General features: G+C 49.5%; 2 protein-coding genes and 1 long non-coding RNA gene across 3 annotated transcripts in view; 2 read left to right on the forward strand and 1 right to left on the reverse strand.

Moving 5' to 3' along the window:
* The window catches only part of RHOA (ras homolog family member A), a 23,133-nt gene extending 18,792 nt beyond the window's left edge, over nucleotides 1-4,341 (reverse strand). The window contains exon 1 of the mRNA XM_083869403.1: nucleotides 4,206-4,341. The gene's annotated coding sequence lies outside the window, so the exon portion shown is untranslated. The remainder of the gene's footprint in view (nucleotides 1-4,205) is intronic.
* LOC310913741 lies at nucleotides 4,068-16,102 on the forward strand. Its single transcript, XR_014590900.1, has 4 exons — nucleotides 4,068-4,182; nucleotides 9,567-9,649; nucleotides 10,328-10,605; nucleotides 15,584-16,102. It is a non-coding gene; the product is annotated as an uncharacterized lncRNA (long non-coding RNA).
* A 1,515-nt stretch (nucleotides 16,103-17,617) lies between these two features.
* Nucleotides 17,618-27,059, forward strand: part of TEX264 (testis expressed 264, ER-phagy receptor) — a 39,298-nt gene continuing 29,856 nt past the window's right edge. The window contains exons 1-4 of the mRNA XM_083869467.1: nucleotides 17,618-17,681; nucleotides 18,620-18,687; nucleotides 19,832-20,123; nucleotides 25,508-25,729. Of these exons, the coding sequence (XP_083725593.1) occupies nucleotides 19,866-20,123; nucleotides 25,508-25,729 (480 nt within the window). The 5' untranslated portion in view covers nucleotides 17,618-17,681; nucleotides 18,620-18,687; nucleotides 19,832-19,865. The remainder of the gene's footprint in view (nucleotides 17,682-18,619; nucleotides 18,688-19,831; nucleotides 20,124-25,507; nucleotides 25,730-27,059) is intronic.

Here is a 27,059-nt window from a genome sequence, read left to right on the forward strand (position 1 = left end):
CCCAAGTTTCCTTTGGAACCCTTGGGCAAACACCATCTGGTCTTGGCATCTTGTAACTGTATTTATCACTTTGCTCTATAAATTACTTTTCTGACAATTCAAGCAGTGACAGATCTTCCAATGAGTCCTGTTCTCCATAAAGAGAATGTCTGGCACAGGGAACCTCTTTGGACTCCTGGACTCCTCCACAGGAAAAAGGAAGGCATGTAAGTAATCTTTCTACTCGTGGCTTCATCAAATATTTTTTTTTACTTCTCCATCTATTTGTCCTCCAGAATCCTACACCTTTCTTGTTTCTGATGAACTTGGAAATTTTTTGTTTGTTTGTTTTTTGCTATTAGTAAGATGTTTCTCAGAGTCTCTAGGGTAGGTCCTTGTATTTTTCATTTGACTTGCCAGAGTTCATGTTCTTATTTACTTTTCTGGTCAACTTCATGACTTAAATTTTCTGAAGGCTGTATTCTTATTTCTAATACTTTCTTTATCCCAAACTGTATGCTCATTCTTATCTGTCAACATTCCACGGTATAAATTAAAACCCTCCCAACAACATTTCCAATTTCAAGCGCAGAAGCCTTGTTCTGCTGTGGTGTACATGGAACTCAGCCTTTCCCAACAGCTCTTGGACCGAGGTTCAAAAAATGAGCCAATTCATTTGGTCAGCACCCAGCGAAGATCCCACTGTGAGACGGCCTTCCCACTTCACACCATTTCAACACAGCAGACAGGAGGTGAAGAATAAAGAGCCTCCAGGTGTAAAATATAAGAAAAATTAAATGCTAGCAAAGAATGTAAACAGAGATAACTGGTACTTGGACAGCTGCTAGTTCTTTCAAACCACTGACACATGCAAAGACAACCTTCCTAAAACTGCGAAGATGAGGAAGAGGAATCCCTTTGTACACATCCACACTGCTCCAAATGTGACAGTTCAGGCCAGGTGAGACAGAACTATTTATGGTTGGAAAGCACTGCTAATTAACTGAGCAAAGAGACTGAATTGAGCTCTGTTTCTGATTAAAAAACAACAATAAAAAAGCAAGCATAAAACCCACAACTGTCAGAGCCTGAGGAAAGCAAAACCTCATATTTGGTGTAGTGCCCAATTTTACTGGGTATACTTGTGACTCTCCATCTGTTAATTTTCCAAGGGACCTTGGTCATGAAAGGTGGTCAGAGAAAGACAGCAAACCTTCTTCTGATTAGTTTAATTAGATGATTCACTTAGGAAGGACTGGTTGTTAGTTGTGTGGATGGCAAATATCTTAATTTAAAGGTGGTCTACAGATATTTTAGTTCAACTTTTATAGTCTCAAATGTCCTTTCCAAATGAAAATATGGTGACAGGAAAATGACAGAAGAGAGGATGGTCAGGACAGTGTCACTCTACCAACTCCAATTAGCTTTTGGTACTTTATTCACAGCTCAGAATGAGGGTAGCAGAGATCCCACCAAGACCAGAAGGCACACATACACCAAACAGGAGTGTAAAAGTAGCAGTAACTTAACCAGTGTACCACAGACAGTATTTTGGGATCTTTTTGCTTATTTTTGAGATTTACTGAAAAGTAATAAGCAACTACCTCCTTCTATTTAACTACCCACTATTTATAGCAGAAGAGGAATTATGCCAAAAGGCAAGAGCAGAGGATTTTCATCATGCATTCAGGTGTATGCAGGTGCATAGCTGTACCCTGGAAATGGAATGAAGGTCAGCTGTTATTTGGTGCATTTATTTTGCATTGCACTGTTCTGTATTACAGAGTTTCACTCTTATTATGTGTTTTACTAGGACAAGCTCATTGTGGATTAATTTAAGATTCCAAGGGCACACTTGTACTTTATCAACATGGTAACTTCCTCAAACCCACCCAATTACACTTCTCCTCTACATTAGTTCAAACTGCATTTAAAGACACGTCGTAAGGCAACAGAGTAGAAAATGAAAGAGATGAGATTTAGTATTAAAGGTAAAAGATGGTGTCTGAGTGGAGACTTGGGAAGCACTGATGACACTACAGCAGCAGGGAATAAAGTGCTAGAGAAAACTGAGAAGGTACACTTGGCTAATGAAAAGGTAGCCAAGTTTAGAAATGTCTAGAACAGAGCAGACCAGAGACGTGGTGTGAAGAAGAGCCCACAGGGTTCTGGGCAACTTCAATACATTGAGAGAAAAAGATTAAGTGTAAAAACCAGAAAAACCAAGAGTTACTATCAGAAAAATGAGGAAAGATGACGATACTTCCAAGACCCCTCCAAAACATTTTCATTTGGAATTTGCTTATCTGAAGAGCCATCACCAGCCTCACATCCTGGTGGCAGTTAAGATCATTTAGGATGTTTTTACTGTCAATTCCTGGCTGGGAGAACTCCCCGCCTCTGGCGCTTGGCTGCCATGGCACTGGGCCAGAGCATGAGCCTGGTAAACGAGGAGGGAGAACATGGGAGCTGCTCACTTGAGCTCTGCTGTGACTGGATTTATTTTGCCCCTTGTCTGAAGGCGCATTCATGTCTTGAAAAATAATTTTTAAAAAACCAACATGTATTGTAGTGTTAAATTATACAAATCACCCATTCAAATGAATTTATATCAAACGTTTATGCTGAATATGCTGTTAAACTTTCCAGTGAACTAATTAGAGTGAAATAAGGCTAATGTTTTTCTTTTTTTAAACATGCAGCTTTGGTCCAAATCAGTGCCAGAATTAAGACTCTCTATATTTGAAAGAGAAATGCCAGTGCTGTGTGGCTGGAGACCTGGGTAAGACCAGAACAGGGCAGGAGAAAAGCATACATGTATCAGAAGAGCCTTCAACAGCAAGCAAATATTTTCACAAACAATCTTTTCAGGGAGGGAAAGACTTAATATTTCCATATTGGGAAGAAAAAATCCCCAAATAAAGCCATCAGAGAACCTAATACTTTGAGTCACAAACATTTAGGGCACATAAAATTAACTTTTGAGATTTCTGAGGTAAAAAGAAGATTAACAGAAGTCTGCTTCTGGAAGAAGTTCACCATTAGAAAGTCACATAGAAGGCAGAATTGACACTTAGGCTAAGCTCTGTGGGGAAAAGAGGCAACAACAAACTTAACATTACCTAGGGAGGTCTTATGGTTTAATTGCCTCCAAATACTGTGTCACACAGAGAAAGGGTGGGTGAGAACCACTGTTCATGAAGGGTTCCCTGCAACAAACAGGTGAACTGTACCAGGAGAGAAACAAAAGCTGGATATGAGGCAACAACTAAAAACAAACAAACCCCCGTTCCAGACATCTCTTAAAGGGATATCAAATTAGTCGTGGTATCATTTGACGGGGAACAATACTTCATCCTGAGTGTCTGTAATAACTGACTCCTGGACCTCTGGGAGAAGTTTTTGGGTCTTATTTTTAAAACCCAAACAGTAGTCTCGAGGCTCCTCTCGCGCTCGAAAGAACATGTTTCCTGGCAGAAAAGGTTGATGCGGGGTGTAGTTTAACCCTAGGTATTTCTCAGCCCAGGTGAGGCTGTCGGGGCACAGCACTCCGGTGGTGTCAAACCTCCCCCGGCGTCTCCCGGGCCTGCTGCAGCCGCCCCACCAAAAAAACACCGCCCAAACTTTCCAGCCTCGCTCCAAAGGCCGATTCCTCCCCAAGATAAAAGTTCAACGGCGCACAAATGCCCAGCACCCCGCTCCGCAGGCGGCCCGGCCCGGCCCCGTGTGGACCCCCGGGTGCGACCCCCGCTGCGGGCGGGGCGCGGCCCCGTCCCGGGTGACGTCACACAACAAGCTGCCACTCACCGGGGCAGCCCCGGAGCCGCCCGTGTCACCCCGCGGGGCCGGGGAGCGCCGCCGCCCCCGTCTCCCCCCGCACCGCCCACGGCCGGGCGGCGGTACCGGGTCCCGGGCGGGGCGCGGGCGGCTCCCGCGGGGGAGCCCCGGGGCCGCGCCCCTTCCTCCCCTCCCCCGCTCCCGCGGCCCGGAAAAGGCCCCGTTACTGGCCCCGGGAACTCGCGGAGCGGCTGCCCCCGCCAGCCCTCCCCTTTTGTGCGTGGCGGTGGCGGCGAGAGGCCCGGCCGCCCCCGCCCGCAGGCCGCGGACTCCCGGCGGGGGCGGGCGGGCCCCACCCGGCGACGGCGGCGGGAAGGGGGAAGGGGAGAAGAGAAGCCGGCGATCCGCCCCCCGCGGCGACCTCCGGTCGGTAGAGAGTCCCCCGGTACCTGCGGCCTGCGCTGGTCCGGCTCCCGCCGCCTCCTGCTCCACAGGCCCGAGCGCGAGCGGCGGCGGCGGCGGAAACGGGCGGGGCAGGCCGTGCGCGCTCCCGGCCCCGCGCGCGGCGCGCTCCCGAACCGCCCCGCCCGCCCGGCCGTGCGCGGCCGCCCGTCCCCCGGCCAATCAGCGCGGCCGCGCGCGGGGGCTGCCGGGAAGGGCCGCTATAAAAACGGCGATGCTATTTACGCCTCGCGGGTTGGGCAGCGGTAGGGTGGGAGTGTGGTGGCTTGGGTCTGAGGGGTTTGTGCCGCCCCGGGGAGCTGCCGGCCTCCCTGTGGCCTCATCGGTGCCTACCCCGACGGGAGCTACCCATGGTGGGCTAGCTTCCGCACCTACTTGGAGGAAAGGCCGCTGTGGTGGGGATTTGAATCGCGATGGCCAGTTTGTCTGTGGGTGGTTAATTTCTCCCTTCCGGTGGAGTCACACCTCCGGTCCTGTGCGGGGTTTTGGGCCCCTCAGTTCAGGAGGGGCTTTGGGATGCGGGAGAGGGTCCAGAGAAGGGCAGTGAAGCTGATGAGGGGTCTGGAGCACAAGTCCTGGGAGGAGCAGCTGGGGCTGTTTTGCCTGGAGAAAAGGAGGCTCGGGTATGACTTTGCCATTCTGCACAATTCCCTGCTGGCAAGTTTAGCCAGGTGGGAATTGGCCTCTTCTGCCTGGTAACTAGTGATGGAGTGAGAGAGTGTAGTCTTAAACTGCACTGTGTTGGACATGAGGAAGAATTTCTTCACAGAAGGGGTGATCAGACATTGGAATGGGCTGCCCAGGGAGATGTGGAGTCACCGACCCTGGAGGTGTTTGAGGAAAGGCTGGATGTGGCACTCAGTGCCATGGTTTGGTGACATCGGGGATTTTGGTCATAGGTTGGATTTGATGATCTCAGGTCTTTTACAACCTAATTGATTCAATTAAAGGTTGGTGGGGGCAGTGGTATCAAAGTGCCCTGTTTGTCTCTGGGCCTGTTTATTCCAGTGGTGCAGATGAGCTCTGCTCCTTGCAGTCACTGAGCTGAGCTGTTGGGGCTAGAGGCTCACAGGCAGCAGGAGGCAGGGGCTGGAAGGGTTGGACTCACTGACAGCATCTCCTGAGCATATCTGTGGTGAGCTTAAGGGTAAGGATTGCCCTCATCACAGAATGCAGAGCCGAGCCCTGTGGTTGATGCACTGGAAGAAGGGACTACTTTATCATTGTTTCGTTCCTTGCCCACCTGAGAAAATTCAACATGTGGAACTGGCCTCAGGGAACCCAGGGAGACATCCCTGCAAAGGGAATGTGTGCATGGAGAGGGTTGATGACAACAGCCTCTGCTGTCTCTCAAGCTTCCCTTATGAACAAGCACAGCAGCCTTTAGCTGGCACCTGGGGGTGACCTGTTTAACCTGGGCACTGTAAGAGAAACTGGTGCTATGCTGGTTCTGATGCATCATCTTCAGTGTTTGTCCCTGTTCCCTCATTTGACAACATTTGCATTGCCAATTAACTTTAGCCTGATTTTTTTTTATGGACTACTCTAGTGCCTGTAGAGGAAAGGTGCTGCTCAGCCCCTCTCAATAAGCAGGTCCCTGGGACTGGCTTGTTCTGTAAAGCTTTGCAAGGAAGGTGACTTTTTCTATTAAGCAGACATTTGATTCTACTTGATTAATGGTTTTTATAGTTTGGTACCAGTTCTTCACGGATGACTGACAGTGTGCACAGTCAGAGGCCCATGATAGTTTATTCTGTGCCTGACCAATACATCTCTACCTCTGGTACTGAGACAGAAGTTCATTTGCCTGAAGTCCATAGGGAAATTAAATTACTTGTGATTTGGACACTGGGTTGGCAGGGTTTGAACCTGAAATCAGTAATTTCTAACCCTTAGGTTTTTGGGTTTTTTTGTTGTTTTGTGTTTTTTTTTTTTTTTTTTTTTTTTTTTTTTTTTTTTTTGTTTTGTTTTGTTTTGTTTTGTTTTTTTTGTTTTTGTTTTGTTTTTTTTAAACTGTTTGATAGACATCCTTGTTGCCTGCTGGGGCTTGGTTTTTTTTATGATCCATTGGGAAATTTGGCCTTGGTTTACAAAACACTGTCAGGTATTTTGATCACAATGTGTGTGCTTCCTTTTCCTAGCAATAGCTCCTTGCCCAAGGGGGAGCACTCATTGAATTTGGATGGGTTGGTGGCCCCAGGTCCTGCTCTCTCAGGTGGGCACTGTTTGGGCATGATGTTAATGAAAGCACTTCAGGAGCTGACTTTTCCCAATTTAGTGAATGGGTAACTTTTAGTGGATTGAAAACTGATTTTAATCAAGGTAGCCCACAAGCTCTACTGCCAGCAATGAGGATCCTCAGTCTATCTCTCTCTGTAAATCACACTTTCTGAAGGTGTCTGTAGTGTGAACTTGCCACCTTCTCTTGTCTTATGTGTGTTATTGTTCTGAAGAGCCTCCATGCTGACTGTCACGATGGCCAGGACCCCAGGAAGTTTTCTGTGTCAAGGGTAAGAAGGTGCTGCAGCTCTTCTCACATGACATGTGGGGACTTTGTTTATGAGTTAAAGCAGTGTATTCTGAAAACATTAGTTTGGTCATAAACATAAGCCCCTCCATCTCTCTTCCTCCCCTCAATTTAATTTTTGCCAAGATAAAGACCCTTACAGGGGAAAAAATGGTTTATTAACTGAATACTATGAACAGCTAAAACACCCCTGAATATCTTTTGCAGATCTTTTTATTGCAGAGATACTTAAATGGAATCAATTCCATTTAAGTCAGACAGTCTTTCAAGTGTGTTTACAGCTATCAGGAAAAAAAAAAAAAGCAAGCAGTGAAAATAAATAATAGTAAGCAGTAGCTGATAAGTTTGGTTTTTTGCCCTTAGGGAATATACCATGGGTTATATTTTTGGTCAAACTATACAGTTGACTGAAGAGTAAATGTAGTTTCTGTGCTAGGAAACTGAGAGCTTCCTTCAAACACCACAGCATTGACATGATTTTAGTAAGAGTCCTTCCATAATTTACTTAATAGTTAATTGCATTATAATTCGTTTTTTAAAGTCTCCTCAGAAACTGGGGATAGTATGTAGAAGTGTTTGCCAACCAAACGTGATGGTATGTCAATGTTGTCTTTGTTCTAGAGCTATAAGCTGAGCAGCGTGAAGCATCTGTCTGTCACAATACAAATGTGGGTTTGTGTCTGCTGAAAAAAAAACCAAAGCAACCCCCCAAATCCCCAACAACTTATCCTTACCAGCTGATTTGGATATCCAGCTCCTAATGTCAAGAACATTTTTCTGAACCCAGGTGCCTCAGGTTCATAAACAATGAAAATTAGCAGGTCAAGCCAAATGTGCCAAGTGTCTTTCCTGTTTCCTCGTATGTGGCCTAATTAAGCAAATGGGAACTCTCCCGATGGTGCCAATATAAAAAAAATGTAAAACCAGCAGAGTCCAAACCAAAGGGAGATCTATTTCTTCCATGTAGGACATCTGTATTCTCTGCCTAGTCTATACTGCATTTAGGCCAAGTGCAGGCCTTGATGAATTTGATTTGCCTCACAGATAAAGAATCCTGAAGTACAAGTCACCTGTCTGAAGTCCTAAAGGAAGTGGTGACCTTAAAAGCCAGTCCTTTAGCCTCCTCCTTCCCTCTTGCTGTAGCAGTTAACTCATTTGTGTTTGTCCATGGGTGGTAGTTTGCAGCTGGGCCCACGGTTGCTGTTGTGACAGCCCTGACAAAAGGGTGAATTCCTGTGCTCTGGATATGGTTTTCACAGTAGAGAGAGAGAACTGCATGTTCACACAGATAATTCCAAAGCCTTTGATATGCAGAGGGGGAGCAGAAGCTGCAAAAAGTTGCTGGCCTCTAGCTGTGGTTGGAGAGAGGATGCCTACGAGTCCCAGATCAGTGCAGCTCAAGTGTCTGACACAGGCATCTCCAAGGTGGCACTGGTCAGGCTTCCCTGTTGCAGGACTACTGCAGCAGGAGAAAGCAGCTCTGTATTCCTACTGAGAGAATCCCTGGTTGGAAGGCCTTGAGGCTCAGAGGAACCACCAGTCTTCCAAGAACTGCGGGTCTCCAAGCTTATCCTCTTCCTCCATGGGTGCAGCAAGGACTCTTTAAAATCCTACAGCAAAGCCATCAGAACACTGTGGTCTGTGCCCCCTGTCCAGGTGTGGGTTCCTCCTGGTCTCCTCATGTGAGGGCGATGCACTGCCTGAACTGAAAGTTTATCTTGCATCCTTACCTGGGAATGTGTATCCAGGAGGCTGCACCTCTTCAGAGACCCTGGCTGGCTCTTGGGCACAGCAGCTCCAGACTGCAGTGACTTGCACAAGCTCATCCCTTAATCCTTGTGTGACCCACCTTCCTGTCTTCTACAAATAGGACACAAGCAGCTCCTCCTCCAGTTCTGAAAACCTTTCCTATATTTCACTGTCATCTTGGTGCAAATCATTTATTTTCCTACACAATTCTTTCAGCTTGTGTCTCAGTTGACAGCTGAATTATTTAATTTATTTCACATCAACACAGCAGCTTTGCTTTAAGCTTGTATATGGCGTTTTGCTGACTTAAGTGAGCAGTAGCCACTGTGGCAAGAAAATGCAATGGCAATAAGTTTACTTTGTGGTATGTTCAGAGAAACTTAATTGAATTAAAAACCCTATCAGAAAAATGTAGTTTGTCCGACAGGCAACAAGCAAGGCCAGTGAAGTTCAGTTTATGTTCAAACCGAAAATTATTCCAGGACTTTGAGTTTGTAAATGGAGCAGAACAGGAAAAAATCAGGGATGTTTAGTAGAATCCAGCAATAACTCTATGAGACAAATATTAATACTTTGTAAAACAATAGAATATAGGCTAGAAAGGGAATAGAATATTTCACGTACAGCAAGGCAATTAATATTAAAATCTTTCTGTACACTTTGAGATAATTAGTTTTCTTCCTCTTTTCTGAATTTAGAAATATTTGGAAGAGCTCTGGTAAATTGTGCTAGAAATAAAACCCCTTTCCCTTTCAGTTTTAAAGGGTAAATGGAAGAGAACATAATGATGCAACTTGATCCTGAAATAATTAGATTTCTCCAACATTTTATGATGTCTGAACTGTTTTTTCTGTGAAGTGCCTGTGCTCCCCTTTTCCAGTTTTGTTTCAAGAATGAGCAAAAAAACCCTTGGCCTAAAGCACGGGGCTCAAACATTCAGCACATGCAACACTTCACTTAATCCTAGACTGGCTTGTTAGCAGAGGGAACACATCAGGCATAACAGCTAAGTTTTCATATGTGATTTAATCCTGCCATTAAATGCTCAGTAAATCAAATATTTTCCTCACAGTCACAAGCGAAGGATCAGTGGGCACCTCCTCAGTGTGAAACTGAGTGGGAAGGACAGACAGACCTGCCAGTGACCTACAGCAGGTAGGTGTTGCCTGAGCAGGACACTGCCTGTGCTCTTCCTGCTGTCTCCTGCTGTGTCCTTCTCCATTTGGAGAAGCCAAAGCACAGAAGAACCACAGAAGGACACCTGGCATGTGCTGACACAGCTGGACGTCCTGGCTGTGCCCTGCTGGTGTGTAAGGCTCCCCCTGATCAGCTGCAACAAAGCAGGGTGAGAACTGAATTGTAATAGTGTTGGTTGGGTTTGGCTGGGAAGTCCTGTACTGCTGGGAAGCAATTCTGGGAGAGTTCCCCTGCCTGGATTCAAAAACTGTGAGAAAATGCACAATATCCTCACTTGTTCAAGTCCCCTGCTCCAAGGGATACTCGTACAGACTTTTAGGCCGCTTTTATTCCTTTCTGACAGAGGAGGGAGCTGTCAGCTCAGCATTGAGCTTTTCATTAGGCACAGGTAGCAGCCCACCTGGGAGCTGGCTAAGCTGTCGGCGTGTTCAGCTTGACGTGCAGGAGATGAAGCTAATTTGGAAGTGCTTAAATCTTCTGCTTTAAGTGCGTGTATGAAGTGTTTGTGTCCCGGTACAATGAAAACCACAGTCATGAGTCTGCAGGAGCAGTGGGCCTGAGAAGCTGTTGGGAGGGGGAACATTTGGCAGTGGGATCTTGCAGTTGTTGTTGCTGTAGCAGTGTCCTCCTCCATAGTACCAAGAGTCCCTGGAAACCTGGACAACGCCTTCCTGCCAGCATCCAGAGCTAGAGCACCCTCCTCTGTGCCACAGCAATGCAAGCTGCCCTTTTATCTGCGACACCTGCCGGGCAGCAGAAACAGGCAAGGAAACAGCTACGTTAAACTGGTCTGAGGTTGACTCAAGCCAACGTGGATTGGTCTGAAGTGGAATAACAACCTGATTCTATCTCCTGTTTCTCCTGGTACAACCCATCAGCAGCCTTCTTGCCTCAGCCAGTGGCAGTGTTGCGAGGTATGGCTTAATTGCAACCTTGAAATAAAAACAATTTCTTCATTAGATGTTGCTTTACAGCTGCATCAGTCATCTTCCGTCCAGCTGCTGGTGGCAGGGCTCCAAGTGGGCTGAGCGGGGCTGGTTTGGCAGGTATGTGGAGTGGTGGTGGTTGGAGTGTGCAGCTGGGCAGAACAGGCTTGAGTCAGAAGCTCCCAATGACGTTGCTAAATTCAGTTTGCCACAAAGATCTTTTCCTCCTTCATGCTGGAGCTGTCTTTATGCAGTCTTTCTGCCTTCAGAGATGTGGCTCAGCCCCAGTTTCAGGGGAGCGAGAAAATGTGGTGTCTGTGTTATGTTTGGGGACTGGTTTCCACCATGATTGTCCTCTGGCAGCAGCTAGGTGACAAAGATTGAAAGCATGTCTTTCCACCCAGGGTATTGTCCTTTATTTCTCAAGCCACAGAGATAATCCCTGTCAGATGACTCAATTTTAAATTGTAGTGAGACCCTGAAATGATGATTTAGGAGCACACACTCTCTTTGTTGTGGTTCTGGGTTTGGTGTGTTGCTTTGTGCCCAAGAAAGATGGATTGTTACTCAGCCAAGGGTAAATGTGGAGGTAATAGCGAACACTGTATGAAATGGAATCTCTTCCCAGCCCCAGTCCTCCAATCCCAAATTCTTCTTTCCCCCAGGAACTGGTGCTAGAAGCCAGCAGCCTTTCCTCTGCCTCAGTCAATGCACTGGCATCAGCTTAGTGTTAATGTTCTGATCTGGTCTGGATTAATGGCAAACCTTGTGTGTCATGTACAGCAGAGACTGACTCACATCAGCTCACTTGATCACTTATTCCAGGAAAAATAACACTCAAATTTGCCAGAGAACTGTCCCTGACACACTGAAATATTTGTGAATTCTAAGCTTTTGCAACTCTGACAATTTCTGGACATTTTCCTCTAAAATTGTTCATACTGAAATGTCAGGATTGTACAAAGAGTCTTGACAGACCCTTCAACTTGAGAAGAGTTTAAAATTGATCACTTGGACCAATAGGAGCCTTTGTTCTGGGTAACTCAGGTCAGACTAATGTAGAGTTACACAAAAACCTCCCAAGGAAAAACCAAGGCATCAACTTGTGATTTAATCTCTTAATTTCATGGAGAGTTTTTTACATACAATATTTTAGCCTCAGTTACCCAGGAAAAGGCTGTATCTATCTGGAAAATGTGACTTTTCCTTGTGACAGACCTGATGCTATCTTTTTTTTTTTTTTTTTTTTTTTTTTTTTTTTTTTTTTTTTTTTTTGACAAGAGGCAAAAGTTACAGGAGCAAACACTACACAGGCATAAAACTTCCCCTCTTGCATGCAAGGAACAGAGGTTTCATAATGAAATGAAAAAAAGGCTTGCTTTTGGGCTTTTGAGTTTTGGCACAAGCTCCTGTGGGATCTGTGTGACTGGCCCTCCCCAGCCTCTGCACAGTGTTGTATTTCTTTACAAAAATAGGACCTTTGCTGGTACTGCAGTAAACAGAGGAAAATGTAGGGGAAACGCACCAGGCAAGAGGGAACAAACTGTGTGTGACATGTGGTGGATGGCTCTGCATTAACTGCTACAGCTGAGTACCTTCTTTTAATTTACTCAGTAAGGCCATATCCCAAGGCTGGAGACTCTCCTACGTTCTCAAAGTGATTCTGTAAGGGTTGCTCAGACGTGGCTGACTGGTCCTTGACTGGTAGCAGGACCAGAACCACCTCTTAAACTTCTAAAATATTGGGAAATTGATTTATCTGCAAAAACAAAACCAAAAAACAAAACCAAAAAAATCAAAATATGCAAAGTTGAGCCTATGGCTATGACACTGGGACGAGAGAAAGGAGGTCACATTGAGGTGGAATGATGTCAGAAATCACCTGTGTTTAATAGCTTTTATTATGAATTTTGTGTCCACTACAATATGAGGCAGTAAGAAAAGAAAGGGAAATATGAGAGTATAAATAAACAGGGTTTCTGAAAGTCCTTTTGGAAGCCTTCCCCCTCCTCAGATTTACAGCATCTCCCCAGAGATGTTCTGTAGTTAGAAGAGTCTCATGAAGTATTTTTGCAAGACAGTTTTATTTTGCCAGAAAGGAGCTGAAAATCTTATACCAAAAATGTCTTTTTACTTTAAATTTGGAGTTGTTGTCGCAGCATAATTCTTTAGACAGCTGCCAGAGAGGTCTTAAAAAGTGCTATTTATACATGTGCATTGAAAACAGGAGTACAACATACCTATAAGAAATTAATTTTCTGGTTTTGAAGCTAGCAATTAAGGTTGGAACAAATGTTCCTTCTTGTTGTTCCTTCTGCAGTCACTCTTGTAAAACTAAAGGAGAACCATTGACATGAAAGCTCTGTTGGTGTCATTACCGCTGGGCTGCTTTACTTTGTCAGACTCTGGTTAGAATGACATTGTGTAAGGCTCTTAAAATCCTGCTGAGATCCCTGAAGCCTGTTAGGGGATCCCTCATTAAAAATTCTCGAAGAGAGCCTAAATTGTCACTTGCTGTAGAGAATGAGCCTGTTGACAAGTCCACATTAAAGGCAGCACTTTTTGTGAGCACAGTTTGCAAACCCAGAGAGACAAAGCGTGGTGTGTTCCTCATTCCCTTCTTGGTTCTGCCTGGGTGGAAAATGGAAAAACACTCTAGGTGAACTATCTCATTTTCAGCAAGAAAAATATCCTAAACTTAATCTAGACTTTATGTACAAGAGAGGAGGTTTAAAAAAAAAAGACAGGAAGACCTGATTTGTTAATGTGTATTCTTCTGTAGCTCAAAGACAATGGAAGATAATCCTCAGGGTAAAAAAGGAAGTACACAGTTGCATTGCTAAGGCAATACAAGTTGAAGACATGCCATAGGAGGAGACGTAAGAGAATATTTCAATGCAAACCTCCCTATAAAATACATTTTTTCCAGGAAAAGGTGTGGATAGCCCTGAGCTTTGTGTGTGAGACACACTGCAGTAGGAGGTACCAATATTCCCAGCGTGGGCAAAGGTAGATACTGTCCTCTGAATCAAACACAGGTGGCTGTGAGAAGCATTGCTACCATGTAAGAACAGATCCTTCTGAGCACTGGCCCCTGCCTGGCACCTCGGGAGGAATTTGGCCAGACCTGTTTGGTCGTGAGTCAAAGTTGCACACTCAAGTTCCAAGTGATGAGCTATAAACAGCTTAAAATTATTTTCAGGGGAGTTCAAAGATGAATAATGCATCTCTTCAGGCTTGTAAGTGATCTTTTATTCACAGAAAATCAAAGCAATGTACAAATGTAGTTGCTGGCCTTGGGGACGGGAGTCTGAATGACTCCTTGTCATTCACAGTAGCTACCAGAGATGATGTGACATCTGAAGAGATGAAAGCTCCATTGCAATTTGTTAAATAAAAAACACCTTAGTATCTTGCTAAATAGCTGATAATCAGAGGTGCAGAATTCCAATCTGCTGTTTAGGGCTTTGATAGAAAAAAGAGGAGCTCACAGGCTACAACCTACAGAAATTTTTCTTCCATAACTTTATGGAAGTTTGCTTGTAGTATCCATGGAAATTCCCCATGACAGAATTACTTGTCCTGCTGCTCTGTGTCTTGTCATTACTGAGTGTTTTGCCTGTCACTGCCATCTATTCTGTTTGGTTTGGTGGCTAGTTTCGTTTTAGCCACTGGATCCTACAACACCCAGGTTTGTGTGGTTCAGGACTGGGATCTGAACAAAAGATGAGAATCTAAACTTGACCCTTCTGGTTTCCAAAGGCAGGAGGTAGGAAAGGTTATGTGTCTGTCTGAAAAGTTTCTTCATAACTTGAAAACTGCATTTAATTATGAGACCATTTTTGCTAATAGATCCTGGGGGGAAATAGTTTTGCTGTTTAGCATTTGTGACCTAAGTAGAAGTTAACCATAAGAATAATATGGATATTTCTTAAAAATTTTAAGTTTGTCTGAAAAGATGTGTGTGCCTTTTCTTACTCTGTAACATGAAATTTTTATTCCTGTCATAAGAAAAAAACATTCCTGCCCTGCAGTGGGAAATGAATGTAAATCTGAGGGCAAACCAGTGGATCAGTAGTTATTCCTTCAGTGCATCTCCTCTTTTGTGTTAGCAGAGACAGCAAAAGGTCAGGGGCTGAATTGCTGCTGAGCTCTTCACACTGTTTGCCTTCTACAGATGTGGCCCTCATGGGATGCCAGGTTGTATGTGAGCCCCTCCTTGGTCTCACCTTGAGATTTTCCCATCAACAGCAGCTGCATTGTAACAAATGAATAATCTTTTAGAAAATGTATCAATCATACAAGAAGCTCTAGTATTTTAATATTGGCAAATATTAAAAGTTTATGTGTCAGTACTGGGTGCTTCAAAGTGGAATCCGTTATGCAGAAGGGTAAAGCTGTGCTGTCTTGTGTAGCCTTTGTGAACAGTTCCCAGAGAGCTTCCTGCTTCCAGCACCACTAACCCTGTGCTTAGGGAGGCCAGGGGCCAAAACCTTACTGACTTAAATGAACCACACCCTAGTCCTGGTCGAGATCTTCACTAGGACTGAGCAGCACCCAAACAGCCCTTTGTGCCCTCACACAGCCCAGTCCTGCCCTCTGCCCTGCCCTCTACAGCACCTTTCCTCCAAAGAGAACCTACCAGGTGAGCATTTCCATGTGCCCGGGCTGCCTTTCTTCCAGTTTTTCCCACAACTGATGGTTTCCTTTGGTTGCAAGGAACAAAGTGCCAGTCTTGGTTAATCAACAGTAATGCAGAGTTGCTGTTATGGGCATCCAGGAAGGACGTGGGAGTGGAGCCCGTCTGTGTCTGTGCTGATGGAAATTCCCCAGGGCTGTGTGATCTGTTCTGGCCTCTTGCCTGTCCCCCAGGGAGGGTATTTCCATGCAGAGTTAGTCAGAGCCGTTTGTGTTTTGCCACGTTCCCAAGGTGATCAGTATCCTTATCACATCTATTTCCTTACAGGGCACCTGAAGTGACTTTGCAAAGCTCAGCTCACCTTGTCCAGCAGGTAAAGGCAACTGAGAGAGGAAGGATAACAAAGTATCTTGTCCTGGGGCAGAGGATGGAGGGTCCAGCAGGTGTGAGCAGAACTGGAAAGCCAAGGACTGGGCCAAGGCTGAGCTGAATATCCCAGCACAGGTCCCTGCTGATACAATGTGGAGTATTGCAGGAGTGAGATGAGTTGATTGCCCTACTGAGCATCCTTTCTGCATGCTAATGCTGGGATGAAGATGGAGTCCCTCCACAGAGAGGCAGAAGTAGATGGAGAAATGTTGGCTGGAGGTTAAGAGGTGGGGCAGCTCATCCACATCTGCTTCTGCTCACAACCCACTTCTACTTCTGACTGCCACTTAGAATTCAAATGAGAATGGGCTGATCTGCATCCCCTGTTAGAGATGTGAGGGGCCCAGGGCACAACAAATCTGCTGAGACCAAGTTCCTGCCATACCCTGACACACAGGGCCATGCTGGAAAGAACATTTTACATCCTTCTGCCTCACCTCTCCCTAATCTACTGTTTCAGAGTGAAGGCACAAAGCTGTTAAATGAGACCCAAATTTTAGTGTTTGCTGTTGTAATGGAGAAACATATGTGTTATGTACTAAATGTGTGCAGATTTAAAGAATGTTAAGGCTGGGGGAAGGAGAAGTGTCTGATGGCCAGAGCTGGCAGCTACAGGGCTTTTGAGTTCTGTTCTTCTTCTTGCCAGTGAGCTTGCATGGCTCCAGGCAAGACACGTAACCAAGCTGGAATATTTTCTTCCAGCTGCAAAAGAGTTATAATGCCAAATACAAGGAGGGCCTCTGAGGTTTAACTAATTTCAGTTTATGGAAAGCCTCGAGATCTTCCCTAGGAAGCTGCTGGAGAAAGGCAAGTATTGAAGTATTGCAGTATTTCACACTGCTGTTCATAAATGAGCACATTGGTGAAAAGCAGTGGCTGGGCTCCCTCTGCAAACAAAAAAACTCCCAACTCCAGTGAAGGGCGTTGGGATGTAGGGAAATGGATGTGAAACCACAGCAGGAGAGGCCACAGCAAACTCCACTGCTCCTCGTTGCTGCATCCGGAGGTGGCTTATGGACCAACACAGAGAAAACTTTCCTTGCTAAGAGGGTTGAAGAGGCTGAAGAAAGTACAGAGAGGTGTGAAGGTTGCTTCTTAGCTCTCCTGGTGCTCCCCTTGTTGGGCAGTGCTGTCTGACATGTCTGGTTTTCCTTCCAGCTAGGCAGTGGGAAAGCCCAAGCACAGGCAGAAGCCAAGATGTTTCTGCCAGGTTGTCACAGCCCCAGCAATGGAACCTGTTCAAAACACTCTCTGGGTTTCTTGGGAGGGGCTTGGGTGCTGCAGAGCAGCTCTGTCCACTGCCCTGACCGGCCAGGCCAGGCCGTGTGGTCAAGGCCGTGACGCTCGGCTGGAGCAGGGTGGCACCTGCTTGTCCAGCACCTGAGGGAAGGGGCCCGTTCACCGGAGTCTGCGGCAGCTAGGGAGCCTGAGGCTTGGGTCAGCCGGCAGGGACGTGCGCCAGGATGTGCGTCGGGATACCGCAGCCCCGGCAGGCTGCAGGACACAGGGCTGTTTAGCGTTCAGCAGTGCCCCGGAGGGGGCCGGGCTGGGAGAGGAGAGCCCTCAGCCTTGCTGCAGGCGTCTGGGAGCCCTGCAGCCACAGGGCTCCTGCTCGGCGCAGGGAGGGGCTCCCGGCCTGCAGGGCACCCGGGGAGGCGCTGGGAAGGGTCGGGAAGCAGCCGGGAGCTGTGTGGAGCCCCTGGGAGCCTCGGAGGGGACTCGAACCCGTGTCCACACAGAGGCCGGGCCGTGCCGTGCTGCCGCCCGCCCGCCAGGGGGCGCTCTCCCCGCGGGGCGCTGCCGGGGCCCCGCAGGGACGCGCAACCCCTGGGGGTGCCCCGCCCAAGCCCCTCCCCCTCCGCAGTGGTATTGCGGCCCCGCGCCCCGCCCCTCCCGTCGGCCCCGCCCCCAGGCCCCGCGCGCAGCCGCCCCCTGGCGGCAGGGCGGGGCGGGGCGGCGCCGGGATCGCTCCGGGCCGGCCGCACCGGGAGCCCCGGTGAGAGCGCGGGGGGTGCCCGGGGACCCCGCCCGGCACCGCGGGGGCGGCTCTGCGGGGATCCGCGGGGCCCAGCAAGCGGCGCCGCGCCGATCCGGTCCCCCCAGGCCGCGGCCTGCTTGGAGCCGGAGGGCGCCGGCCGGGTCCCGCAGCGCTCCGGCGGTGGGCACGCCCGTGGCGGGGGCTGCGCCGGTGCCGGTGCGAAGGGCGCTGCCTGGGGCAGGTGGGGCCCAGGGGTGCCGCTCCCGGCAGGCGGGCCGGACCGCGGGGCCGCTCGGGGCAGACCCCCGCCCTCCGCCGGGCACGGGCGCCGGGAGGGTCGGCATCCCGGCCGGAGAGGGGAGGTGACATCCCCAGTCCGTGAGGAGGGCTGGGGGGAACCGGCAGTGCCTGCCGGTGCCGGCGGGGAACGAGCTGCGGGAGCCGGGAAGAACAGCCAAAAATACCCTGCTCTCCTCTGGGGCGGCTGCCATCAGGGCCCTGGGGCTGGGCGTGGGGCTGGCGGCTCGGGGGAATCACCGGAGCCGTGGTTGGAAGTGCCGGGTCTGTGTTGGTTACAGGGAGGAGCTGAGGCGCTGCGGGAGCGGGTGTTATCCCTCCGGGAGCCGGTGTATCCCCCCGGGAGCAGCTCCGGGTGCGGCTCAGGTGTCCCCGGGGACGGCTGGGCTGGGACACCCCAGCAGAGGCAGGGCATCATCCTCTTTCACCGTTCCTTTGCCATTTCCATGGTTTTTGGTGCCCGTGCATCCAGCCGCAGAGTTTTGGGAAGAAGTCTTGGCCTGTGTGGTCCTGCAGGAGGAGGCTCTCCTCGGGACACCCCTCCTTGGGGAGCAGGTCCGAGGTGACCGGGCACCTTTCGGCTGCTCTGCCGCAGCTGTTTTGCTTTTTGTCCTGTGAGTTTGAGAGGAAGCAATGATACTTATTTTTTCCTGCTGCAGCGCCACAGATCCCGCACCCCTGTGGATCAGATGTCTTGAAGCATTTCTGAGCTGAGCTGGTTTTTCAGGTGAGTGGGGTCACGGTGTGAGATGTGCCTGGCCCAGGAGCATGGCCCCAATTTGGGCTCAGCAGGGCTTGGTTTTGCCATGTATCTGCTTGCCGAGCTCAAGCAGAGTAGAGCTGCCTGTGCTTCCTAGCAGGATGTGGCTTTTTTCTTGTAAAGCTGAGTGAGCAAGCAGCAGCCTCGGTGAACGACACTTTGTGGACAAAGTGTGTTTACAGCACACAGAGGTAAAGGTGAATTGTTTACTTCAATGCTCACTTCCAAACCTACCTTCTGTGAATGTCCCAGGGGAGCATTGCAACCATTCCCTGTGTGACCAGAGCTACGTTTCAAGGGAATATAAAACACAAACAACGGTTTGGGTTGCAACTCCCCAGAGTGGTTGCACTTTGTGGATGAAAACAGGCAGGAGACATTCACCAGGCTGCTGTGTCCCACAGTCAGCCCAAGAGAAAAGATGCCAAAGAAAACAGGAAGCCTTTGTTGAAGTTATAAAAACTCCTTTAGTTTAAAAAAAGCCATCTAAAAGGAATACCAGTAATTCATTATACCTGAGTGTGTTGGGGATGCTTTTTCTAGCTGGGTCTTCAGCTTCCTCTGAGCCTCTCTGGATGCTTGGATCTGGAACTGAACTGGTGTGGTCCTCATTTGGGTCATTGCAGGAAGGTCTGGGCTTCTAGATGTATTGACAAAGGGGCTGCCCTGGTTAGAATGGGCCTCATACCTATGAATGGTGAATTATTTTATTATGGTTCCCTGATCCTTTTCCCAGTCCTGTGTATCTGTTATCTGTTGCATGATGCAAGCTCCCAGGGTGGTTTTTGGTCTCTCCTGGATGCAAAACTGGATTTGAACAGTTTTGAGGGGATGGAGATGATGCCTCTCTGTTCTTCCTTCAAAACCACCTCGTTCCCAGGTGGCACAGAAGCAATATAATTTGTACCTGGTGACCAATTGGAACAGGCTGATGCAATGTGGCACTAATATACAGGAGGCTTCTGCGGGGGTTTCTGTTCTATTAAGCTTCACGCGTAAGAAGAATTGGAAGAGAGTGCATTTTGCTGGAAATAAATCACTTTAGAAAGCAGTTCTTTATCCAAGTGGTAGCTCGACTGCCCTTCTTTTTCTCCTGTGCTCTTGCTGGCAGTGCCTGAGGAGCCGTGGCGCACCAGGAGTCCATCATGACTGACTGGGTGCTGCTGGGGCTGATTGCGGCGCTGATCGTGCTGCTGCTGCTCACCGTCTTCGGATTCGTCGTCTACTCGGGGCTCTTCACCGAGGTGGTTGTGAGTGCTGGCTCCCCCCCTGTCGGCAACATGACACTGGCCTACAAGTTCAGGGTGGGCCCGTATGGAGAATCTGGGCAGCTCTTCACGGATGGCTGCAGCATCTCCTCGAAGCTCTGCTCCATCGGCGTGTACTATGACAACCCGCACACGGTAAGGTGTGCCCGGCAAGGCTGGCATGCTCCCGTGGTTCCCAGCTTGGTGTGCTACCTAATTGTGTTTGAGGCACATGCATCATCCTCTGTAGGTGAGCACTGGGGTTCACAAAGTCTCCCAGATCTACAGAGAACCCTGTGTGGGCAAAAGCACCTGAAAGCAGATGGGATTTTGCATAATCTTGACTGAAAGGCATTGGGCAAGTAAAGCTAGGTATCTTCTGATAGACTCTGCTGAACAGGGTATATCAGCAGGATAACAGACCTGCTTATGGAACAGAAGCCAGTGTTCATGACCCCAAGGTGAGGCATTCCTTGGCATATTCCTTGGAAGTACAGCCAAGGCTCCTTCTGAACTTGCAGCTCTGGTTGAAAGCAGATGGTCTCTTCTCAAAAGTTCGGTCTGTTCTCATCCATACTCCTTCTCTTGTTTCTAGAGCTCTCATGTGTTTCTGAGCTTCCCTGTAGTTCTTCCATCCCCTGAGAGCTCTTACTGAAACCTCAGGTGCTGCATGCTGAGGGCTCCTGTCTGATGAAACAGTTGCTCCATGATGCTCCTCGGGCTGAGAAGTGAGCAGAAAGCACGCTGCCTGATGGCTGCCAGCCAGAGCCCAGTACTCCATGGGAACAGTTAAAGGCAAGGAACAAACAAAAGTGCATCAGAACTTGCTGGGGGGTGGAACCTGGCTGCTGATGCTGAGTGACTCTGGAGTTTGCAAATAATGGCATGTGGGCATTTGTCTGGGGCAGACAGCCTGGCTCCCCAGTAATTCTGCAGTAGCTAGTGTGACCATGGAGGAATCCATGGGGAGGAGGGACAAAAGAGTGGCCAGCAGCTGTGCATGGGCTTGTGTCTTGGGGGGTGGTGCAGGGCACAGTGCTTGGGCTGACAGCTCTCACCCAGTGCTTCTGCTCTGGGGGTGTCTGGGCCCGTTTTAGAAACATTGTTTTGTTGTTTGCAAGATGGTTCTCCCAAGGATTGAATCTGCTTTGAGGGAGGAACTTGTGCATGAAAACATAGTGCTAAGTGAGCTGTGGAAGGAAGATATTGGAGGTGAAAAGCACTGAGCTTGGCTGTGCACAGAGGAGCCTGGTGTGTTCAGTCACCTTGTGTTCCTTGTATCCTGTGATGCCCTGACTTGTCTCTACCTACCTGGATCACGGGAGGCAGAGAAGACACTGTGGTGCCTCTTGGCCTGCAAAGGATGATGGCAAGGATGACTTCTCTCCTTAGGAGGAGCTGGGCAGAGACAGGGTTTGACTAGCATGCTTGGACACTTGTCTGGAGGAAGTGTCATGTTTGGAGCAGGAGCTGTGGTGCCCATGTGGTCAGAGTGGCCATTTCATTGCCCCTAATTTGTATTCTTGTGTTGAGGGCCTCACCTGGAGCTGAGAGTCCTGCTTGTTCTGCTGGGGTCTCCAGCCACAGAGCAGGCAGTCAATGCTGTGGAAAGGGCTCAATGTCCATTCTCAGTCCTGTCCTTCTCCAGGGGTGTGATGTGCATATGCCTCTGATTGCCCTGCAGCCTTTCAGCTGACATTGTATCAGGGGTGTTGTGCCTTGGCTCTTTGTTTGCCAAAGCCTGGGCTAGTAAATGCCTGTTCTGCTGAGGCCCACAGATACTGATAAGGCTATTTGTGGTAACTCCTGCCTGGGCTGGCACAGGGAATGCTTTTCCTGGTAGCAACAAATGAGGCTAGGAAGGAGTAAGTCTGACCTTACCCTGAAAATTTTGGCTGTCAGTGGAGGGTCAAACTGCCTCTTTCCAGAGGAGGCAGGTTTGTCTTTTTTTTCTTCTCTTCCTGCACCTGCTGCATCTCTGCCTTCACCCTGTGACTGGAGAAGGCAATGGGGCTGCAGACCTTGTCTCTGGTGGCCATTCAGGGTTTTGGAAGCCAACTTTGTGGCCAGAGTCTAACCTGCCCTCCTAGGCTTGGCAGGCAGCCCTGTGGACCTTGCCCTTCTCTGGAATGGCTGCCTTTGGTCATGTCATTGAACAGGTGACATTGGCGTGAGCCTCACGTCTCTGTAGCCACTGTGGTGGCTGGGGCACAGTGGGGCTGTGCAGGATATAGCTGCAGGGCCTGCAGCTCTGCATAGTGACAGGAGCCTCTATTTGCCTGCCATCCACAAGCACAGTGTCAGACCTGGTCTGCTGGAGTAGCTGGGGTGCTGGTGGGACCTTCCACAGGCTGATCTGTGGCTCCTGAAGTGGTCCCCACAGAGATCCACATCTCACCAACAGGCAGGTCGGGCCAGGCAGGATGCTGGGAGTGAGGATGTGTTTGGGCAGATGGTTCTCTTGGCTCTGGGCAGGTGAAGAAAGGGCCAGGTGTGGCTTGGTCTCTTGGCTGGAGACTGCAGTGCTCATACCTGATGTGCTGGCTCAGGCACAGAGCACTCCAGTGTCCCGTGGGGCTCCCTGTGTGCTCGTATCCCTGAGCCATGATGGGCATGGGAGATGGTGTGCACTTCTGGCTCCTCATTCCTGGAGGTTCTGCAGGGTGGGATTGGTCACCCAGGCTGCCTTTCCCCTGAGAGGAAGAGATAGTTTCCTCCTCTTCCTCCTCGTTCTCAGTGCTCTCCTGATCTTGGTGAAGCACCCTCTGACAGAGCCGGCCCGCCCAGAGCTGGCCACTTGCCACGGATGTTGACTTGTCTCCAAAAATAGACCTTTTGTCATCAGCCAGCAGAATGTGCCGGCTCCGTCCTGGAGCACTGGAGAGCTCTGGCCAGACAGCCACCCCCAGCCATGGTTCCTGGGGGGTTTGGTGCCCCAAACTCTGGGGCAGGAAGGGGCTGGTGGCCAGCAGGTGCCATGTGGCAGTTACTGTGCTGGTGGACTCATGGTCAAAGGAAGCTTTGGCTAGGGGAAAGGATGGGAATGCTGAGCTGGAGATCAGCAGCCATATGCTGCTCTTGGCTGAGAGTGGGGCTGGGGGGAGCCCCATGACCTGGAGCATGTGGCTTGCCTTGGGGTCATGCCAGGCCTTAGGGCAGCCACTGCCACCAGCATCCCTGGGGCTGCCTGCTGACTCCTGCCTCTCCAACATTCACACAAAGATGCTCCCCAAGTGCTGCCAAAACCTTGCCAGCAATGTTTTATGCGTTTTAATGGACAAGATTAATATTAATTTCAACTTCTTTTTTTTCTTCTTTTTCCTTTTTATTTAATATTTAGCGGCCCAGAGGACTTCTCCCTCCTTTTCCCACCTCTGGCAGGAACAAAAATAACTCCTCAGCAAGGACTGGAAGTGGCAAGTGGGCTTGTACTCAGCTCAAACCAAGCTCCTGCTTACATATAGCTGTGGGTACATGCCAGGGCTTTTTGCCTGCAGTCCATGTGCTCAGCCACGAGCCCATGCCCAAGTGTTGGATGGATAAAGCCCAAATGCAAAAATGGGTTTTGTTCCAATTGGCAAAGCTGATGGATAGGTTAAGTAATAATTTCCAGAACTTTTCTATCAGGATCCTTGGGGGACCAGAGGCTTTGATTAGCACCTGCCTACTGGAAAAGACAAATCTGTTAGGGAAAGGCTGGTTTTAAGTGGAGTCCCTCTTTCCTCTTTCCTCTTTCCTCTTTCCTCTTTCCTCTTTCCTCTTTCCTCTTTCCTCTTTCCTCTTTCCTCTTTCCTCTTTCCTCTTTCCTCTTTCCTCTTTCCTTTCCATGGGGAGAAGGCAAATCTGCCTTGTTGCAACCCTTGGAAAGATGTCTGGGGCTACATGCTGTGAAAAGGAAAGGTAAAAGAAGGGAGGAAGCAAACGTGCCTGGCCTAGCATTACTGCCCACTCCAGCAGCTCTGGTCCTTCTAACAGTTGCTCGAGGGCTAGGATTGAACTGTCTTTGCTCAGGACATAAATGGAGATTGAATGTTAAAAGGAATTTAATCTAGATTTCCATATCTCCTTGTTTCATCTGGCTCTTTTCCCAGGGATGCCATTTTCGGCTGCCTCTTGCTGTCTTTGGGGCGGATCTGCTTCTCCTTTCCTGCCCGGAGCGGTGATGGATGCCGGGTACAGCCCTGTCTGCAGCTCCCTCTTGCAGCGCAGGAGGGCAAGAGCGAGCCATGAGACGTGTCCCCAGCCTGATGGATGCTGCTCCACAGGCTGCTTTCTTCCTTCCATTTACATCTGCTTGTGTTCCCCCTCCGGAATGGTCCTGCCGTGCAACATCAAAAGGTGTTTAAGGGAAAGGCAGGGCAAGGAGTGCGGAGAGAGTGGTTACACTGCAGGAGGAGGCTTTGGTGAGCTTTAGTACAGCAAAGTTAGGGATGAGATCAGGAAGCACAGATCCCCTTGTGGCATTGCATGGGGATGGGGATAAAACACTGGCCTTGGTGCATCCTCTATCTGCTTCACGTTGTCCCTGTGAAAGTTTTGTGACACCATTGTGCCCTTAGGTTATATCAGGGAAAGTGGCTGGGCTGTCCAGCCCCCTTGCACATTCCTGCCCAGGGCTGTGGGTAAGCTTGAACTCAAGTGGTGGACTTCTGTTGAAAACTAGAAATGAAAGTTGTTGCCTGGGTCAGCTTTGGTGTGGAGATGGCTGGAGTCCTGTGGGCCATCACTGTGCTGGTAGCAGGACTTTGCCCCCTTGCTGGGCTGAGCCCTGCACTCCCTGTCTTAATAGGAGGCATCCTCAAATCTGTAAAGAGAGCAAGTTTTCGGTTTTGTTGGGGTTGTTGTTGGGGTTCAGGATAGAAGTGACTAAGTTTCTCTTCGTGTTACTACAAACAGCTGGGTGACTGCATGCAGGTCTTACCTGCCTCAGTTTCCCCACCCCAAAACTGCCATACTGAGTGTGTCTACTTTGGAAGGACTGGGCAGCCTCTGAATTTCTCTCCAGCTTAGTGCTGCCGGCCCATGGTAGTCGATGGCATGTGCACATGGCTGCCAGAGGATTTCCTCAGGGGTGGGGTAGAGGCAAACTGGGCAAGCTGTGATCACATCTCTACATGCCCTCCCTGAGCTGCAGGGGTGTCCTGCAGAAGGGGGTGGCAGTGACCAGTTGTTGACAGAAAGGTGTCTGATGCAGGATCAGGAGAGACACTTCCTGCAGAGACTGTCACCTATGACAGATTTGAGTGAGCAGCTTGGTGGGGTTTAGCTCTTCTCTGCTGCAAGTCCCTCTATCTTCCAAGGAGAGGAGGAGCACCTTCCTCACTGGGCTGTGCATTTAGGCTGGGAGGAGTGTAGATGATTTAGGCCTGGATCAGCCTGGGTTAGGACTGGGCACGTGCTTTGGTGTGCCCGATCCTGCTGGGCCATTGCTTTTACTGGTTTATGGTCATCTCCTGCCTCCAAGCTCTGCAAGTTGAGGTTTTGACCAGTTTCAAGCCTCTCTTTCTTTTTCTGACCCTCTGTCTGTCCCCTTCAATCAGGTGTCTCCGGAGAAGTGCCGCTTTGCCATAGGCCGCATCCTGAGCGAGGGGGACGCAAAGCCCTCGGAAGAGCAGATCAAACGGTTCCAGAAGTATGGCTTTAAGATCTTCAGCTTCCCTGCTCCCAGCCACGTGGTCATGGCAACCTTCCCCTTCACCACACCGTTGTCCATCCATCTGGCAGTCAACCGTGTCCACCCAGCCCTTGACACTTACATCAAGGTAAGCGAGTGTGGCGTGAGGAGCGTTGCATGTGTTCAGTGGGCTGTCAGAGGCTTCTCTTCCTGACAGCTGATGGGGCCGCTCTGACATGTCATGTCTTGATGCTTTCCCTTGGGCACTACCATCAAGATCTCCTCCTTTTGCAATCTGGCAGGTAGTTCCCCAGCAGGGATGTCCTTCCATTCGCTCAGTAGGCACAGAGGTGTCTTTTCTGCTGTTTTGTGTTTACGAGAAACAAGTTCTCATCTAATAACTTGCTGATTTTCTCCTTAACACAGAGATAAAAGCTGTTTTTCCCCTCGAGTCTTTTTCTTGTTGTCAGGATCTGGCAGGTATGCGCCCTTCGGTGTAATACTTTGTGCCATGGAACTTCTGTTTTGAGTGCTAGCCTCACCAGTGGCAGCTATCTTCTTCAGGGACAGGAGGAGAAGTTAGAAACTTTCTGGCCTGTGGGCTTATGAAAACTTTCTTTCAAGCAATACATTGAAATTGTGGGTCTTGACCCTGGGCAGCTGGCTGCTGTGGGCTGTGTTTGCCCTTGCCCCAAGTGGCCATCCCCTGGGCAGCTGGCTGCTGTGGGCTGTGTTTGCCCTTGCCCCAAGTGGCCATCCCTGCTGCTTGTGGTCCTTTCGAAGCCAGCTCTGCTGCCTTGCTCTGGCTGCCAGAGCAGCTGTGGCAAGGTGTTCCCAAGCAGCACATCTGACACAGGCACCTCCAGATGCAGGCTTTCCAGAAAGCAAGGAAGGTCCTGGCCAGCTGGATGTTGGAGGGAAGGGACTGTCCTTCCCAGTGGGGGAGGATGCTGTGGAGGGGCTGGTGCTCAGCCCTTGGCTTATCTGACTGTCGAGTTCTGACGCTTTCGTTTGTTCATGTTGAAAGACACTATTTATAAACTTGCTTTTCCTGGCGAAACTCCCAGCCTTGTGGGGGAACCGTGTGAATCCCTCCAGCCTGCGCTGTGCTGCAGGATGGCTGCCTGGATGCCAATCCTGGAACTTCAGCTGGGGGCTCTTTGCCGACCCTCTTGTCCGCTCCGGCCGCAGGGAGCCGCTACTGGCGGAAGATGTGCTATTCCTGGCAATAGGTGACACCACCACTGTTCCTTCCCCCCATTCCCAGAGCAGAACCAGTCCCTTGTTCTCATCCTCTCCCTCCTTCCTCTGTGTCTCCTTCTGGAGCTGTGCCGGTGTTGTGGGGGATCAGGCACTGCTGCCAGCCCCGCGGGCGGGCAAGGAGGGGGCCGGCGCGGGCGGGAGCATCAGGTTGGCCGCGGGAGTGCTCGGAGACACCGGGGCTGACGCTGCCTGAGCTGGGGAAAAGTCCCGGCAGT

The sequence above is a fragment of the Zosterops lateralis genome, assembly GCF_965231275.1.
Source record: "Zosterops lateralis genome assembly, chromosome: 11".
NCBI lineage: Eukaryota > Metazoa > Chordata > Aves > Passeriformes > Zosteropidae > Zosterops > Zosterops lateralis.